This window comes from Perca flavescens, chromosome 13 (genome assembly GCF_004354835.1).
Source record: "Perca flavescens isolate YP-PL-M2 chromosome 13, PFLA_1.0, whole genome shotgun sequence".
In the NCBI taxonomy this organism is placed as follows: Eukaryota; Metazoa; Chordata; class Actinopteri; order Perciformes; family Percidae; genus Perca; species Perca flavescens.
In genome coordinates, this window is record NC_041343.1 from 28,309,557 (window position 1) to 28,329,171 (window position 19,615).

Consider the following 19,615-nt stretch of genomic DNA (forward strand, 5'->3'; position numbering starts at 1 on the left):
TCTTCAGGCCCCTAAAAACAGTTCAAATGAATAAATCTGAGAAGAGAAAATCACTCTTTGATTGAAGTGCTTGCAACTGGAACAAGGGTTTGTGAGAACTGATCAGTGGTGGGTAGCAGAGGGTAAAACTGTATAAGTATTGTTACTTTATCATTGTATTGACTCGAGTAGAAGTAAAATTACTCGTAAAAATAACTATTTGAGTAATAGTAAAAAATGTATCTCTTAAAAAACTACTCAAGTAGTAAGTAACTTAATCAGATAGATTACATCAATGCGATGCAGATTCAATGTGGAAGTCAAGATTTGGGCTCTCTGGGTTGTTCCTTTGAAAGGCAAACAGGGTCTAGATGGTGGGCCGGGCATATGCATGCCATGATCTCGAACTGTAGTCAATTAAAGAGGGGGGTCAGGGGCGGGGTAGGGCCACACCTCAGTTCCATCTGCGGTGCTATGATTGGTTAGTAGGCCAAGAGGGGGTGGCAGTAACTCAGTCCGTAGGGGAGTTGGGTCCCCGTACGGAACAAAGTACCCAGTGTGGATTGGTAGCTGCAGAGATGCCCGTTCACCTCCTGGGAACTGCCAAGGTGCTCTTGAGCAAGGCACCGTACACTGTGACCGTACACCCCCAACCGCTCAGGGTCCAGCACTGGCAGCCCACTTCCTCTGACATCTCTCCATTTGTGCAGTGATTTATAACAAACAGGGTGTACATTGTAATTTCCCCACTAGGGATCAATAGAAAGTATACATTATTAAAATTTTTAATGATCTTATCTGTGATGCGAGTGAACTAAGCTGAATATAAAGCTAAAGCTGTGTGCACATGACATCAGTTTTACCCGCTGTGCTGGATGCAAATATTACTGTGTCTAAGCATGCTGGCAAACAGGAACAGGTTAGTTTGTGTTAAACTAAACAATCCAAATCCCCTTTATGACAGAGATCTCATTCATAGATTCTCAGGAAGTGTTATTATTGTAAAAACTCTTTTACTCACTTGTCGATTGAAATCAATTCCGTTTTGCTCTAAATGTGGGAAGAGAAAAAGAGATTCAGGTTATTAAAAGTCGCTCTGTGGCTCATAATGACATTCAACTTCAAACTCAAATCATTTAAAGATCATATTAAGTCTTGTGTTGTGAGATATAATTTCTGTGTGATATTTTGTTTTCATACCATTATTTCACCACAGAATCTTTTTCAGTTGCAATGACATCATTTTCTTATCGAAACAAAAGACTTTCGTCTAACTTTATCATCCTGAATTTTTGAGGGATTTTTGTTGCAGTTTTTCTCGAGCAGTTCCTATTTAATTTGATTTACTTATGGATCTTCAAAACACACCACTCCCAAAGGATGACATGTTACAGAACACTTATTTTTCACGTGATCTTGAGTTTAAATGTTAAAAGACAGATAAAATATAAAGATATAAAACATGCAAAAGTTTAATACCAAAACTACATCACTGCAAACTAAACCAAAGCACAAATACACCCAGATACAACAACATCTGATTAATAGCAAATGTAAAATGTATTAACAATTTGTCACCTTACTCTATAGATAAGCTCTGAGCTGACCTCTGAAAGTATCTCATATTTTTGTCAATTTCACTATATTAGGGGTTAATATTAAGGATGAAAAACTAAATCTTGACTAGAAACATGCTATAATATAAAAAAAATATATACAATAGTGTAGTGCTGTATAGTGGGGTTACAACCCAACAATCATCACAAATGGCCAGTGCAACCCACCCCAAAAAACTATATCCTTTACATAAAGACATTTGCATCATGAACTGATGCAGAAAAGACAAAAATTGTTGCAGAAAAAATCACCAGAATGCAGAAAATGAATTGTTTGACATTCAAAACAAAACACCCTGCAGTGCATCCTTCACAGGAAATAGACATGGCAATGTGCTTTCTTTATACACAGTTATGTGCATGTTTGTAAAAAAGGACAAGGAATCTATGTAGAAGTATGTGTAGTCTTTTCAAGAAGTGCAGTTTTCCTGCTGCAGTGTGCAGCAGTGGGATGAGGGAGGACAGGGACAGGGCTGACGAGAGTTCAAAGGTGTGCTGGATAAGCTCGCATCATTTGAATGTCAAATTGGGCCTTTGTGTGTGTGTGCGTGTGCTGCTGGAAACACATGATGCAAATACACCTATAAAACCTCCTCCCCACCCACCCACACACACACACACACACACACACACACACATATATATATATATCTATATACACACACACACACACACACACACACATATATATATATATATATATATATATATATACCCACACTCACACATATACACACACACACACACACACACACACTGCCCCCTCACCTCACCACCACCACCCCACTATGTCACTGCCCCCCAGCTTCACAGCCAAACTTCCAGTATGGAAATTACCAAGACATGCAAATCAGCTCTGAGCGCAGGAACCCTATGTTAGAGCTCTGTCTGCACACACACAGACACACACACACACACACACACACACACACACACACACACACACACACACACACACACACACACACACTAGAAACAATGGTTGGAAACAGAAATTCTCCATTTTAACCAGTTGTTTCGTCTTATACTCTTAAAAGTGTATTTCAAAAGAGCAGTCTGCAAGTATACATTACTATTATTAGTATAAACTGCTGGGAACAAGTGGAGTGATAATCCTTTGGCACAATCATGTTTGACTTCAGTTAGTCTTGAGGGCTGAATGTGACATTTCTGCATTATAAAGTCAGTCACAGAAGGTGTGTCCCAGTCACATAATACATCCTTATAGTACTGTATACATGTACTATGATACTAATCGTCTAAGTAAACTGTTTTTGGAGTTTACAGGAACTAACTGTGCATTTCCGTTTTGTACAAGAAATGATAAAATAAGCGCATAAACTGGAGAAAAAAAACTGTGATGTTGGAATGCCATTAGTATGTAAAGGCCCATGGCAAGAAAATTTCACTTTATGAGGGTTTTTAACATTAATATGCGTTCCCCCAGCCTGCCTATGGTCCCCCAGTGGCTAGAAATGGTGATAGGTGTAAACCGAGCCCTGGGTATCCTGCTCTGCCTTTGAGAAAATGAAAGCTCAGATGGACCAATCAGGAATCTTCTCCTTATGAGGTCATAAGGAGCAAAGTTACCTCCCCTTTCTCTGCTTTGCCCGCCCAGAATTTGGCCCACCCATGAGAGAGAGAGAGACATCATGGCTTTCAAACGAGCAAAGTGGCACCCACCCCCCCCTCCAACTTGCCCCCCCCCCCTCCTCTCTCTTCCTCAATTTCTACAGACACAGAAATGGCACATACTAAGGAAAGCTCATTGTGGGACTGGCTCTAGTGGCTGTAGTTCTGCACCAAGGCTGAATTTTGGGAAAGAGACTTCAGATACAGTATTAGGGGACCACTAAGGTCTATATAAAAGAGACTTCAGATACAGTATTAGGGGACCACTAAGGTCTATATAAAAGAGACTTCAGATACAGTATTAGGGGACCACTAAGGTCTATATAAGAGACTTCAGATACAGTATTAGGGGACCACTAAGGTCTATATAAGAGACTTCAGATACAGTATTAGGGGACCACTAAGGTCTATATAAAAGAGACTTCAGATACAGTATTAGGGGACCACTAAGGTCTATATAAAAGAGACTTCAGATACAGTATTAGGGGACCACTAAGGTCTATATAAAAGAGACTTCAGATACAGTATTAGGGGACCACTAATGTCTATATAAAAGAGACTTCAGATACAGTATTAGGGGACCACTAAGGTCTATATAAAAGAGACTTCAGATACAGTATTAGGGGACCACTAAGGTCTATATAAAAGAGACTTCAGATACAGTTTTAGGGGACCACTAAGGTCTATATAAAAGAGACTTCAGATACAGTATTAGGGGACCACTAAGGTCTATATAAAAGAGACTTCAGATACAGTATTAGGGGACCACTAAGGTCTATATAAAAGAGATTTCAGATACAGTATTAGGGGACCACTAAGGCCTATATAAAAGCATCCAAAGAGCACCATGTCATGGGACCTTTAAAGGATGTCTGGTATTATTATTGTATTCTATATTTTTCTTTTTGTCAACAGAGCACATGAAAGGACCAAAACAAACAATGCATTAGTCCGCCTCTCAAAACTTTCTGCATAACTCTGTCACAAATATAGAGTTACATTTTTTTTAAAGTCTTAGTAATTTCCCAAAACAGCTGGTCACTGTAGTTTTTAATCAAACAAACTGGAGGAAATAAAATAGTGAATTTGTTAGGGACTATTTTCAGCGGCAGATTAATCCATATTTGTTGCTCTAGTGAGTATTTGTGGTAGCAGGACGGTATGTGTGGGATTTAGTCAAAAGTACAGTGTGTGTGTTTATGGTAATGAAGGAACATGTCACCCAGTGCGATAGTGTGGCTCATTGGTGTGTTTTAGCAGTTTTTGGACTACAATGGAGCGCTATGGCATAGAGGAAGATATATCAGGCTTTGACACACACTGTTGTTAAAAGCATACATTTATAGTTTGTTTTGCTCTTTTCTTGGGATTTTAAACAGAGAATAACACCAGACCCCTTAAAACTTTAAAGCAACATGCATGATTGCATCCTTTTTTGTTTTGTTTTCTTAGACACCCCTCTCCCCGATTTGTTACACGTGTGAGAAGCTCCTTCGTTTCCTTTGTGCATTGCATAATGGGACAATATCCAGCAGATTTTATACACATAAGGACTTCAAGTACACTTTTCCAATCTGAATACATTACATACTCAAAGCTTGCACACAGTTTCTATACACAGAAATAGCTACAATATCAGACAGTGTTCAGACACTTTTTATTTAAAAACCCACCTAAATATTTGGTATGTAATGATCTTTCACTATGTCACTTTGATGTATTGCCTTGTCCTGTTCTCCTTTCAAGCTAGGTATGTGTTATTCTCTTTGATCCTGATTCTAACAGGCATAGAGATTGTTCTTTTGCATTAGCTTTTTCAGTTTGTGGGACTGTGTAGAGGATAGTATCTCTATATTATTCTTTCAGATTCTCAAGCTAACAAAATCAAACAAAAACTGTTCAGAAAGCTACACAAAAATTCAAATTCAAAAATGTAAACTTCAGAGACAGGTTTTAATGAAGATGTGGAGCAGCACAGGAATGTTAATGTTGTAAGACATCTGACTGAAATCCCACCAGGCAACCCTTGTCCCCTAAAAATTACGTTTAATTGCAACTAATTTGCATTTAAGAGATGAACTTAATGCCATCTGAATCATGTATTTTAATCAACATAAGAAGAAACCGCTTTAATAAACGTATTTGCAAAGTCGCAAAAAATACAGAATCTATCATGCAAAATGTTCACTAAGCTTGTTTTCTCTACAATATTAGCTAAAACAGCCAGTCATATAAAAAAGCTCTTATTTTATGTCTAATCTTCTTGTAAATGTCTAACATTTCTTACTCTTTTATTATTCTACCTACCCGCCCAGGGACTATGGTTGGAAACACCCCATTACATTACATTACATCTTGTTTTTATATATGGTTTATATTCTTTGTGCATTGTCCCTGTTTAAATAAAGAACATAACATAACATAACATAACATAGATACTTAAGCATGATTCAACTTATGTTCAGCAGAGATGGCAAAAATACTCACTTCTCGTACTCAAGTAGAAGTAAAGATACTTGTGTTAAAAACAGTATAAAAGTAAAAGCAACCTTGCGAATGGCAACCATTTTTTATGCAAAGCTAGCTGAACGGTAACTCCACTGAAATTATTCGAAACTAAAGTAACAAGCCAATTTTGTAAAACGTAAGGAGTAGAAAGTAACGATATTCGTGTTAACAATGTAAGGAGTAAAAGTAAAAAGTTGGCACAAAAATAAATAGCAAAAGTAAAAATATCTGAAAAATCTACTTGAGTAGAGTTACTTCCTATCTCTGATGTTCAGGCACTCACAACACTCAGTTAAAGTTAGGGAAAGATCTTGTCTTAGTTAGATATTAATAAAGTCAAAAGGGACTTAATTAAAGAAGTATGAGACAGGATGGGTTAATGTTATTAACATTTAATGAATCATTCCCTAAACTACACAAGACTCTGGTTCAAACCCCAAATCTCAGGTTTCAAAGTAATGCACTTTGTAGCCTACGTCCACCATCCACCTAGACCAATGACATAAAAAAAATAATAATATGGCAAGTCATTAGCTTTACCCGCTAAATGTACATACCATAATATCTAGGAGACAGGGTTGCACAAAGTGCTCAAGAGCAGATACACTGAAGCACAGCTGTAAATATGAACGCTACAGGTTCAAAACGTCTGTGGGAACTATTTCTCCTCAGTTTCACTTCAATGGTTGAGGAGTTAAAGGGTTAGTTCACCCAAATTATAAAAAATTCTCTCACTAACGCGGCTTTTAGATTTTACACGCTGTGCACTGCGCATATCGCTTGGTTCAGCTCCGATCAGATCTGACCAGATGTTCTGGGAAGTCATGTAGGAGGTTTTCAGAAATTCTAGCGTCTCCCCTAGACAAAGCTCGTCATTTTGTTGTTGCTAGCAATAGAGCTCAACAGTGTGGGGAAAATCCCATTCATTTTCTGCATAAGGATTTTTGATTATTGGTAGACTCACCACAAGCTTAAAGATTGGGAAGTGGAGGTGTATGCCCCTAGTCTGTATGAAATCAACCTTGTTTTAAGAAAAACAGGCTTTATTCGTGATGTCATGGAGAAGTACCACACTACCCACAATCCTAAGCGTAAGCGTAACAGCGACATCTCTGATTGGTGAAGCTCGCTGTTACGATGGAAATGTTTACCGCACTGGCGAATGGCTAGTAAGCTGCTACCACTGAAGTCTTTGCCTTTTTTTGGTTTTCAAAATGTTTTTTTGCGCCAAATCAAATATTTCATTGTCACACTTCATCTCGGAGCTGGATGGCTTTGTTCCATGCTTAAAAGTCATTATATAAGCATTTTCTGAAACGTAAATAGAGGTATTGAATGGGGAAAATCCGGAACCAGAGTTGTTAAAAATTTGGCGGTCAGTGTTGAGCTCTCTGGTGATGCATGTGTGCCGTGCTAAAAAGCGTGATCCAGTGCTTGACCTGCTGAGCAGATCTGATCGCCATGCATTGTTAAAACATATCTGGGATTCCAACTTGGTTGGAAACCATTTTCCATTTTGGTTTTGGTTGGCAACCAAGTTAGAACTTTCTCGACTGGTGTCATAGCCTGGATGGCAGCCGAACTTATGCTGCGTTCCAGACACAGTTTTTAGCCCGTAAGTTACGACTTCAAGTCACGACTCACGAGTTGGTAGCGTTCAAGGCAAAGTCACCACAAACCCTTCTAGCTAGCAGCTACCTAACGTTGACGTTAGCTATCTAGGTTACTTTACGTTTCCTATTTATGTCTATTTGTTTCTACTTATCACTGTTAAACGGCGTCTGTACAGCATCAACGGGGGTCGCCATTGTTATTTATGTGTGTGTGACGTCAAAAACTAAGTAGTAAGTTACGGGTTTGACTGCCGTTCCAGGGCACTTTCACTGGTAGAAGGATGTGAAAACACGAGTTACGGGTTGCCTGGAACGCAGCATTAGCCCCACCGACAACATTTGAAGTCGGGAAGTTCGGTCTGGACTTGATCCGTTGTGGAGCAACTATGCTCGAACCAGAGCTGTTCGGACCAATCAAATTGTCAGGGGGCGGGCTTTATACGATGATGGCAAGATGATCAACAGCAACATAATCAACCACGTCACCAAAGAGCGCGTGGGTTGAATTTGTTTACAACAAAGATGGCTGCCATCGCGTCTGTTATAAAAGATATCGACATCGCATTAATTTTAAAAGAGGAACAGAGAACCGCGATCACGTACGTATACACATTGCCACACCCGTCCGCACCTGCCTTTGCTCTGTCGAAGCCTGCCTTTGACTTGCAGCTTCTGTGACGTCTGTCTCCGTTGCTCTGATTGGTTGGAGGTCTATCTGTTGCTCTGATTGGTTGGAGGTCTATCCAATTGAGTGCAGAGGCATTTTCTTTCCTGGTTCGGTTGAAACATGCCCCATAATCACAGCCCAATGGAGCAGCATCAGACTCATATTCTGACTAGAATCTGAGTATGACGACGTCAGGCTACTGGTGTCATATATTTTGGGAAATTCTGAAACTACCAAAAATAAACTTTTCTTCCATTTTTACTTCAGTGCCTGCCTGGCTGCCAGCCTCGTTTCTACTGGCTGTGCAGTGCACAAGTTCAACTATGTTGAATGGCACCATTGTGTTCGTGTAAGCCAATGGAATCACTGAGTTTCAGGCTGCAGCCACGGAGTTGTCGCATGCTATCTGAAAGCCTCATTACCTCAAGTGGTATCTCTCCACTCAGATAGTTTTGGTTTTATTTGTTCAGGTTTTTCTGTACATATGGAGATGAAGGGATATTAATTTATTTGAGGATAGATAGCTGAACACCAAGAGTCAGGTTCTGTCTGAGGTTTCTGCCTGTTAAAGTTAAGTTTTTCCTCGCTGCTGCTGCAAAAAGTCCAACTGCTCTTGAATAATTTGTTGGGTCCCTGTTAACTGTAGAGTGTGGTCTAGACCTACTGTATCTGTAACGTGTCCTCCTGAGATAATGTCTGTTATGCTTTGACTCTATAAATAAAATTTAATTGAATAGTTTGTGGTCCTCACAGCATTGAAAACAAAATGTATTATGGTACATGTATTATAGTATACTTGACTATGTGAGTTCTGTGGCAGTGGTGGAAGAAGTATTCAGATCCTTTACTCAAGTAAAAGTTTTAACACCACACTGTAAAAATACTCTGTTACAAGTAAAAGTCCTGCATTGAAAATGTTACTCTTGTAAAAGTGTGTAAGTATCATCGGGAAAATGTACTTGAAGTATTAAAAGTAAAAGTACTCACTAAAATTCCTCACATTTCTCAATCAACTCAGTGATTAATCTGCTAATCATTTCAGCTGTACTTATAGGCCGTTATATATAGTTGGGTATAGTTTCATTTATAATAGAACATTGTATTTCCTAAACTACATGTGTTTTGTGTGAAAAAATCTTAATTTGTAAAGTAATAACAGTTGTCAGATGAATGTAGTAGAGTAAAAAGTGCAATATTTTCCTCTGAAATGTAGCGGAGTAGAAGTAGAATGTGGCATTAAAATGTAAAGACTCAAGTAACGTCCAAGTACATAAAATTTGTACTTAGGTACAGTACTTGAGTAAATGTACTTAATTTCACCACTGGTCTGTGGATTACCACTTGGACACTTAATTATAAGACCCACTGCTGTTGATTATTTTTATGTCATGTTTTAATACTGGCAGCACCACAGACTATATTGCATTCACATTCACCTGCATTGTATTGGAGTGGAGGCAGAAATCTCTGAGACAGATATCTCAAAACCAGGAAAATAAAACCAAAATGTCAGTTCATTCATATATGATATTTCATTCAAATATATATTTGAATGTGTATTTATATATTTGTGTATATATATATATATATATATATATATATATATATATATATATTATTTATTTATTTATTTATACACTCATGACTCCTTATGAGAGCTGAATGAAGATTTCTTCAGAATCAAAGTGCAGCTGTGGCACATCTGATTTTACAAAAAGAGCCGTGGTGATCATACTATTTTGACAACAACACAGACATGTAGCACTTCCATGAAACGCAGCCGTTCTACTTCTCCCACGCAGCCATTGTCTGAATAAAAAGTTCCACTTTTTTTTTCTGTTGCTCGTTCCTGGTTTTGTTTCAGGGCTGATTGGCGTCCTCAGCCCCCCAGGCAGCCTGCACGCATCAGCAAACAGCCTCAGGTGCATCCTGGTATAGGAACCAACTGCCACAATATCCACACACCCACACACCCACACACACACATGCACGCACGCACGCATGCGCGCGCACACACACACACACACACACACCACGTCAGTCATCATATTGACCAGTATGAGCTAAACATGCGCTCATTGTATTGACGGATGGAGCTGCTAGTACATTTACTAATACTGTACTTAAGTACAATTCTGAGGTACTTACTTGAGTGTTTTAGTTTTTTGCTGCTTACTTCTACTCCACTACATCTCAGAGGGAAATATTGTACTTTTTACTGCGCTAAAGTTATTTGATGACTTTAGTTACTTTGCAGATGAAGATTTTAAAACCCGATAAGTAGCCTATATGAAAAACAATGCATTGTTTTACAATAAATGAAACTACCCAACAGTTTAAAAAATGGATAAAAATAGCCTTACATGTTCTGTGCTGCATCAATAATATAAAATAATATTATAATACCGCCTGTAATAATTCAACAACTAAAGAGTACTTATACTTTGATACGTTAAAGTACAATTTCTTTCTTGTTCTTGATTATACTTACATACTTTAAATGCAGGACTTTTACTTTTAACAAAACATTTAAATTGTGGTCTTAGTAATTCTACTTAAATAACAAAATATGAATACGTCTTCCACCACCGGAGATGTTGCACTTAAATAATACAGTTGCAAATGTTTCTAAAACCTGATGTGAATAGCAGCGCCAAAGACCATTGAACAGTGATAAAAATCTAAAGCCAAAAAGTAAAATGTAGATTATAAAATGCAGGAGATTTGAGTTCAACAAATATCCTCTCAGATAATTGAAACAGTTGTATTATATGATTTTTCTAGATATTTTCCAAATTAAAATCAACACTTAAGATAAAGCAAGCTTCCTATAATATACTCTTCGGGGTGAAGCTGATAAACTCCCTGAAAGTAACAAATCAAATCAAATGTAAATGCAATAAACAAACTCTTTCTGTGAAAGTGCAGCGTCACAACAACAGCACACTTTCTCCTGAGTCACATCTGTTGAACTGTGTGTGTAGAGATGAATCAGCGGCATGAGGAGGAAAGGCGAAATACCCTTACCTGCCTGTTCGGTTGGAGCCTCCGACTGCTCCACCGTGTCTGCGCTCATCTTAATATCTGTAATGATAAATATCACTGATTTTCCTACAGGATTGTAACTTCACTGGGACAATAAAGCACTCACAGGAAAATTATGAGTTTATTCTAATGCCTCCCCTCCCCTCCACACCACACACACTCCTAGTTGTAATATTCATAAGCAAGGCAGAACTAAACTCTTATTAAAGCTCATGACATACTGAAGGTACTAAAAAAGTAATTAATGAGCCTGTAAAGGTGGAGTGACTCACCTCAGACAGATAAACAGTTTGTGCCGCTCCAGCTGCCGTCTGTCCTCCCTGATTATTCAAAATGAAGCATTGGGAATGAAGTATTGGGATAAAATGTTTTGGCTGTTCATCAGCATTTTCCTAAGTGGAGAAACGTTCACCTCTGCAGTGCAACCCTGTGCTGCCTGATAGACTGATTTGCATATTTGCCTCAGTCTGTCCTATCCAGCTTCAGACTGTTTGCATAAAACAACAATGGGGTTACTGCAAGTTACAGTGTGTGTGTGTGCGTGTGTGTGTGTGTGTTCGTGCGCTCGCGCTGTGGATAACAAGATGATGTATTATTACTGCCACCTGAGATAGCTCAGCGTTAGTGATGGGAGGAGCATTTCTTTACCCATAATATTTGTATTCAAAAGGAAACAAAACATACAACACACAAAATGAAATAAAACATGAATTTTACACTTTGTCTATTTGTGTCTGTAGATTTCCCCCTAAATTCACCAAAACTTAGCATTAGATAATGCCTCATTTGCATAGTTAAACATAACATGTCAGAAAATGTACATACTTACTTAATGCATCAAATATTGTCTTAATGTGAGGTAACCAACTGGGGAAGTTTCATGGTGACATCTATTAGTTAACATGTATCCTATATATACCGAGTGTCTTGCAAAATGTGTGGGATTTTACAATAGATATCTTTTTCATGAGCTAGAAATCACCACTTTAGTAGCATTTACATACACTAAACTTTCCAGTTTAATTCCTATCTATTCTGATGGTTTTTACAGAGGGTTTGGTTCACATATAATTTATAACCTGAATTATACAACATGTATACCTAAAACCATGGATTTTATTTTCAAGTAGACAGTATATTCTGATTTATGGAGATGGAAAACCTTTCCTCTGTAAAAATCTTTGACTCTAATATGTCAACAAAACAAAACAAGGATTTTGAACCTGGCGTCATCCAATGTTCAGATTTCTGTTCTGGTAAATTATTCAAATTAGTGCATATTTAATTACATGAGGGTGAAAGATTTTTTTTTGCTTTCAAAGATGTTCTTAAGATGATGCTTTAGCTGTTTCTCAATTTAATATTTATCATATTAGATACATAGCTAAAAGTAATGACTAAACTGCTGAAATAGTTAGCAAATAGTAATGGATAAATGGTTGAAACATTCAGCTTCACTCCAAGTTGCAGCAGAAGTATAGCCTTGTGTGATTGCTGACCAAACCAATATTGCAGTTCAACAAGTATGAAAAAATGAACAACTTTTATATAATGAGTAGTGTTATAGATTTGGAACATACATTGGGAATGGATAAAGGGGTACCTTTGTTCATCTGACACGGCTGTGGGGGGTTCCTCACTGTTTTACAACGTGGTTTTGCTACTTTCACTGACGTAAAATATGTGAGTAGTCTTCCTTCCTCAGGACACCTGTCGTCTTCTCTGTGGTTGTAGAGTCCTCCTTTAGGTGGCGGTAATGCCCCACTAAGCTTGCTGATAAACGCGAAACAAAAAAATCAAGCGAAGAAGAAACGGAGAAATTTGATTGGTGATTGCTAGGGGACAGCCGCTACATCTTCAATTTAGGGGAAAAAACAAACCGTTTTTAGCGTAACTTCTGGCGTTGCACAGCTGCAGCTGGACGTATTTTGATATTTTATGGCAGCTAAAGCAGCGGAGACAACGCTTGCTGTGTGCTAGGATAGATAATGTAGTCTGGTCTTTCGTTCATCAGGTGTGACAGACGAAGCAGAGTCTCTGGGAAGGTAAGTGAGCCACCCTGCTAATGCCAACCAGCACGCTAGCTAACGTTAGCATCACAATTATATATAAATATTTTCTGTTTTGTGGTTATCCACGTTGAGCCCGAAAATGTATGTTAAAAAGCAAAAAGATAGCTATTGTCATGGCTGCTCCGGGACAGGTTAGTTAGCTGTCAGTGTATCATCTGATGCTGGGCCTTTTATGGTGGATAGTAGGTTACACTAACGACAAGCTAGCGGCGATGATACCTTCAGGAAAACTGTCATTTGTATCTTTCATATATACTTAATTATGCATATATTATTGAAGCCAACAAGACCATACAAATGCCTTTATGTACACTACCGTGTTTGGAATCAGTTGTTATATTGATGTTTCTTTTTTCTATATCAGACACCAAATGTATTATTTACATTTGAAATAATTTTCGCCCAAACGAAGAAGAATTAAATAATTAAAACGTCCATTTAGTGGATGTCCCCACAGTTTTGTATGACCGCGGAGAATACTGTTTGAACTTGGATGTTGAATTAGTTTTCCAGTCCAAAAAAGCATAAGTTACCCTTGATCATTATTTAAGCCCAACGGTGCAATGTGGCTCTAAATGTTGAGTTGTTGTGTTTTTCTTTGGGCCCTCTGCAGTCTACTCAGTGGTTAGATCGGAGATGTTTAAACTGTGATGGGTCAGTCTATAGTATGTTCAGCTGATATTCCCACAGTGCTAACCCTAGAATAACCTTCTGTTCCTGTTGTGACGTTTGAAGAAGAGCTTTGCTAAAGCAACATGTTGCAGTGTTTCCTTTAGGATTTTTTTGTTTTTAGCAGTGGGGGCAGGTCCGAGCAGGTCCCCCCATGAAATTTGCTGCAACACAAATATATTTATTCACCTCTATTCACACACACAATGAGGCATATTTTCAGAAGTGTATTTTTTGAGTTACTGTACAGGCCAACTTTTATATTGATATTTAGGCTTAGCATTCTGTAGCAAGTAACCATAAACGCACTATTAATTACATTATCTTAATGCAGTGTATCTACTTCAGCATGTAAATAATGCACCTACAATACAAACGTTCTCCGACATGCATTCTAACAATGCAGCACTATTTCTGATAACGTGGGGGGCCGCCACGGTCAAATCAACATAGAGGAAACACTGTGTTGCCTGATAACTCCAGCTTGTTATAGGCTGCATTTATTGTGTACTTGACACTGAAACAGGAAGCTGTTCCTAAATAAATCTGCACACAATTTGATGCTAAGATCACAGTTTCTTTTACCGATGACTGATGATTTATTCTCTTCTTATTCAACTGTTACTCAGAGGGGTCTTTGTCTCTTTCTGTTTTTTTTTCTTCAGTCTGGTTGAACTATTGTACAGCATTTAAAACGTAGCCGGGTTTTCCCTACCATTGTAAGGTTTAAGGTGCAGCACCCAAGCTGTTTTGGGCACCACCTAAGCCAAATGAATGCATAATCAATCAGTGCTCATTAAAACTAACTACATGACTTTTTCTCACATCAAATGATTGTAGTTGGTCCCCAGTGGAATTCCTTAGCAAGTTTTCTCAAAGTTTTTTTGAGTGTTATTCATTTTTTTATCTGCTCTAGCTTTTCAAACATTTTAGAAACAGATATGGTAATAATAATGGTCCAAAATGATGTTTTTTTTAATTTTAAAAAACGTAACATTTTCTTGAGGAAGGACCCCTTGATCCCCCGCCCATATGTGCACCTAAGTCTTTCACAAACGTAGGGAAAACACTGCATATGCTGTACATGATATGAACTTGTAGGGACTTGAAACATGGGCTGTATGGTTTATCACAGTGTGTATGACTTTATTCATTCATTTTTAAAGTCAACATCACATGGTAATGCAGTACAATCAAAGCAAATTCATTTTAACAATGCTTTGCTTTTTAGACCACAGGCTGCGACTTCTTTGATTCGTCCCTGAAATCAAGAACTTCACACTGGCCGCCGAAATGGATGAACAAAGTGTTGAGGTATGTACACACACACACATCAGGCAAGGCCAAAAGCTGGATGATGAAGCCGGATGGAGGAATGTGCCGGCTGTAGAGGCAGGAACAGCGAAGTCAAGGGTCAAGCATTGTTCTGGATAACAGAGTGGGGCCATTTTATGCTAATATACTCAAATTTGTTGACCCGATCTGCTCTGACCTTTTGTGACTGAAGCCAATGATTTGAAGGCTGCTGCTTCTGTACTGCCATTAAAGATAAAGGGCAAATTAACAATTTGTGTTTCTTAGCCTTCTTAGAGTAACTATACTATAAAAAATCATCATATTGAGACCAAAAACAAACTTTGCTGGGTAAATTTGCTTCAGATTCAGCCACCCGGATTGTTAGAAAAACATTTTTAAGTGATTTAACTCCTGTTAGCAACACCTAATAAACACAATGTCTCTTTGTAATTAGAACAGATCATGATAGCAGAGGATATTGATTTTGCTAAATGCTGTATAACCATATCTATCCACTGTAATCAAGATATATTATTTTAAGCTAGAAAGACCTTAGTTCAGCAGAGAGAAATAGAACACATTAGACACAACATATATATTTTTTTTATATATAGTTTTATTGTCCTCTGTAATTCCTTCCAAAGTTCAGTGTTCAGGCCTTCTCATGGGGTGTCAGTCCTGGGATCTGGTCTGATGAAGAGTGGCTTTATATTTGAGAAGCGATGTGAGATTCTGAGGCAGCTTTTTCATACAGTACACAGTTAGGTGTACGATATGTATCTCCTGTAATGAAACACAGGGCATAGTAGTAAACTGCAGTTGTTTTTAAAGTGGAATGAGGAGCATGAGATCCCCGTAGTCGAGCACAGACTTGATGGATGATTGTACAACAGGTTTTCCTGTCCTAAAGAAAAAAACGCCTTTTTGTTCTGATTATAAGAAACCAATTTTTATCTTCAGTTTTTGTGCCACTTGTTTCACACCAGGTTTAAAAGTAGGACTGCTATCTAACCAACATTTCCCGATATTTATAAGATTGAACAAATTTAATTTCAGTACCATTTATGTATAAATCTGTTTTACTCTCCACTTTACATTAAGTACAATTATACAGTCCAACATGATTCCGTAAAACAGCTTTGCATAAACGTGCTGAAACATATAATGTTCAGTTTCTGTTCACGCTGTATCTGAGTGATGTTGATTCAACCCTTTGGAGATTTCAGCAGCTGCAGTTAGTGTCAAACTGAGCCTAGTCATCTCCCTCCTGTCCCCGTGTAGAGCATTGCCGAGGTGTTTCGCTGCTTCATCTGCATGGAGAAACTGAGGGATGCTCGTCTCTGCCCACACTGCTCCAAACTCTGCTGCTTCAGCTGCATAAGAGTAAGTCCGTTTCCAGCAGACCGGGACCAAAAAATTTTAGTAGTTCATTCCGATTTATACCACGGTCTGGGCGAATACTTGATTCTGATTGGCTGCAGGGTGTCCATAAAAAAAGTGATGTAGGACACCTACTAAAGGAGTTCCGTTGAAACTGTCTGTTTACTGTTCTAAATGAATGCGCTACATTAAATCAAAAAGGAAATGTGGATCTGTTGTTTCCAACTTGTCCTCTGAACACCACAGGATGGCGCTAAAACACAAAAGCTGCAAGAAGTAAGTTCTACTGGCCCCCTGGACTGACTTTGTTTCACAGTAAATAACGTTATCTCTCACATCCCGTTCACTGTTCAGCTCGCTGCTTCAGGCTGCAGCCGACAGTAACGTTACACATCGCGGATAAAATTGTTCCTAAAAGTCGTTAGACCCTTGCTGCCTGGTAAATACCCACATCATTCATACGTTTTAACAGAGTAAATGGTGCATTTGTTGGGGACTATTTTCAGCAGCGGATTAATACAAATTGTCTTTATTTATTTATTTCGAACAAAACACAATAAGTGCGTAGCAACACGCTAAAAGGAAAACAATATTTATAAAGTGTTACAAACCATATGTTCAATCCGTCTGAAAAGGAGCGGGACGAAGCTTTTATTCTTTTCCCACCCCTCATCAATTTAATGCTCAAGTGAGTATTTATGGCAGCATTAGTAAATAAACTACTTTACCCATGTTCATGGTACTGAAATAACATGGCACTCGGTGCAACCATGTGACTTATTGAACCATGGCGCTCTATGGCACAGAGGAAGAAGATCTGTCAGACTTTGGTTGCACATGTACTATTAGGATCATTAATTGTTGGTTTTGGTCTATTCATGGGATTTAATGATGATGATAATAAAAAATATGGAGTATTGGCAGCTGTATCGTGAGTAGAATAATTTGTATTTGACAATGGCAGCATGTTTTCAGTGGTTGTACTTGGATGCAATTATCATTCAACTTTAATCTCTTATTTGACAGCGGTGGCTGACGGAGCAGAGAGCCCAGTGTCCACACTGTCGGTAAGATTCAGTACTTTATTGCCATCAACGTATTTGATTGGAATTTTGAATGTATTTGATTATACATAAAACAAAACTGTGTACGTGTATGTGTGTACGCAGGGCTCCGCTCCAGTTGAGGGAGCTGGTCAACTGTCGCTGGGCAGAAGAGGTCACCCAGCAGCTGGACACCCTGCAGCTCTGCAACCTCACCAAGCATGAGGACAACGACAAGGACAGGTGAGCACCTCCTGCTACTCCCCCACTCTCTGTCCTTCTCCACCCTGTGTGGTGATTTAAGGTTGAAGGGTTTCCCGTGATTTTTAAAATGATTACTTCCGATAATATTCCCAGAATTTCTTGCCATGAATGAAATCTGATTTTAACCACAAAACTGCAGATCCTTTTTTAAATTTCATATTAGTTAGTTAATGTGGTAGTTTGCTTTTAAAAAGGAATTGTTGTTCTGCTGTCTTTGAGGTGAAAAAAACACACTGGTAATTGTCTGATCTTCCAAATGAGTAATTTCACTGTATAAACTAACTTGGAGTCTGTGTTTAATGGTTTACCTGTCTGGTACTTGACTGCTCCTGCCACAGTGTCAGGAGGATCAGATAATTAAGGAAGTTACTGGTGCTGTGCCATCTGTGTGTAAAATGCACACGTAGCGATCCTGCTTATTAGTTGCATTTAAATGGAGATGTCAAACTACATTTATATGTGAAATTTTAGAGTGGAATAAAGGAGACACAACTCAACAACATGACAGGTGTTTTGTAGAGGCTGTGTTTCCTTAAGAATTCTTTTTAGCAGTGGGGGCAGGTCTGTCCGAACACCATAGGAATCAACAGTGGTTAATATAGTTACTAAGTGAACTAAAAGCAGCAGCTATAAACTTACAGTGCCCAATGATATTAGCTGTAGCTGTTACCAATGTTACAAGTAGGCTACAGACATGGAGCGTTGAATAAATCAAGAGGTGGTTGAATGCAAACAGCCTACAGAGCACACTAACTTCACAATAACCTCCTACACTATATTATAAAAGTTCACTTTAACATATAAACACTCCGAGCACACACAGAGTGTGATCTAAGCCGCCGTTATCACATATTAACGGCGATGATTAGCTAAGTAGACTAATAAGTGCTCCGTGGAGAAAGGAAAATAAGGCTTTCATGACAACTTTTGCCATAACTTCGATCTAAATAGTTAAACTATACAGATATACAGTACAGGCCAAAAGTTTGGACACACCTTCTCATTCAATGCTTTTCCTATTTACATTTTAGATTCTCACTGAAGGCATCACATCTATGAATGAACACATATGGAATTATGTACTTAACAAAAAAGTGTGAAATAACTGAAAACATGTCTTATATTTTAGATTCCTCAAAGTAGCCACCCTTTGCTTTTTTTATTAATAAAAAAAGGAAAATTCCACTAATTAACCCTGACAAAGCACACCTGTGAAGTGAAGTGCAGTGCCGCTCACTCAACCAACATCAGACTGCAGTATCACTGTCCACCTGCGGGGGGCGTGGACAGGCTTTCCAACAGGCAGGATAATTTAAGAGGCAATTGTTGCGTCTGCTGTATTTCTGATACCATGGCGGTAGAAATTTTGCTGTGACGGGCCGCCACTTCCAAATCAACATAGAGGAAACACTGAGAGTGTTTTTGGAGAGGAAAAGTACAAAATCTGTATTTATGGACCCATCTCTGTGCACAAATGCAGAGATATGTCTAACGTTCAAATGCTGCCCTGTGTAGGAAGTTCATATAACCTAATATGTTTTTCATTAAGGAGTGGCTTTGTTACTGTTATTTTGCATGAGATTTGTTTGGATGGCGTAAGAACTTGAGATCCAAAAGTGTGAAAGTTGGCCACACTGAAAACAATATTTAAACACAGCCAGCCTCTAAACGGTTATGTTATAGTAATAACAGCATTTCAAAGTCTGAATATACATGTACGAAAGTTAGGTGAAAGTGTGAATGAGGTTTGGAGAAGGTGTCTTTGTTTCAGTACATAATCCTCAGTGCGTGAACACACGTACACATACAAACAAAAGCCCAAAAGTTTGAA

At 38.4% G+C, this 19,615-nt stretch overlaps 2 protein-coding genes across 3 annotated transcripts in view; one reads left to right on the forward strand and one right to left on the reverse strand.

The window, feature by feature from the left end:
- The window catches only part of pou2f3 (POU class 2 homeobox 3), a 24,231-nt gene extending 11,480 nt beyond the window's left edge, over positions 1-12,751 (reverse strand). Inside the window, exons 1-4 of the mRNA XM_028595989.1 lie at positions 12,664-12,751; positions 11,333-11,380; positions 11,043-11,099; positions 1,001-1,029 (exon numbers count right to left, since the gene is read on the reverse strand). Coding sequence (XP_028451790.1) covers positions 1,001-1,029; positions 11,043-11,091 — 78 coding nt within the window. The 5' untranslated portion in view covers positions 11,092-11,099; positions 11,333-11,380; positions 12,664-12,751. The remainder of the gene's footprint in view (positions 1-1,000; positions 1,030-11,042; positions 11,100-11,332; positions 11,381-12,663) is intronic.
- A 135-nt stretch (positions 12,752-12,886) lies between these two features.
- Positions 12,887-19,615, forward strand: part of trim37 (tripartite motif containing 37) — a 30,620-nt gene continuing 23,891 nt past the window's right edge. For both annotated transcript variants that reach the window (XM_028595613.1, XM_028595614.1), the window contains exons 1-5: positions 12,887-13,105; positions 15,033-15,115; positions 16,379-16,480; positions 17,504-17,544; positions 17,647-17,763. In XM_028595613.1, the coding sequence (XP_028451414.1) occupies positions 15,095-15,115; positions 16,379-16,480; positions 17,504-17,544; positions 17,647-17,763 (281 nt within the window). In that variant the 5' untranslated portion in view covers positions 12,887-13,105; positions 15,033-15,094. The remainder of the gene's footprint in view (positions 13,106-15,032; positions 15,116-16,378; positions 16,481-17,503; positions 17,545-17,646; positions 17,764-19,615) is intronic.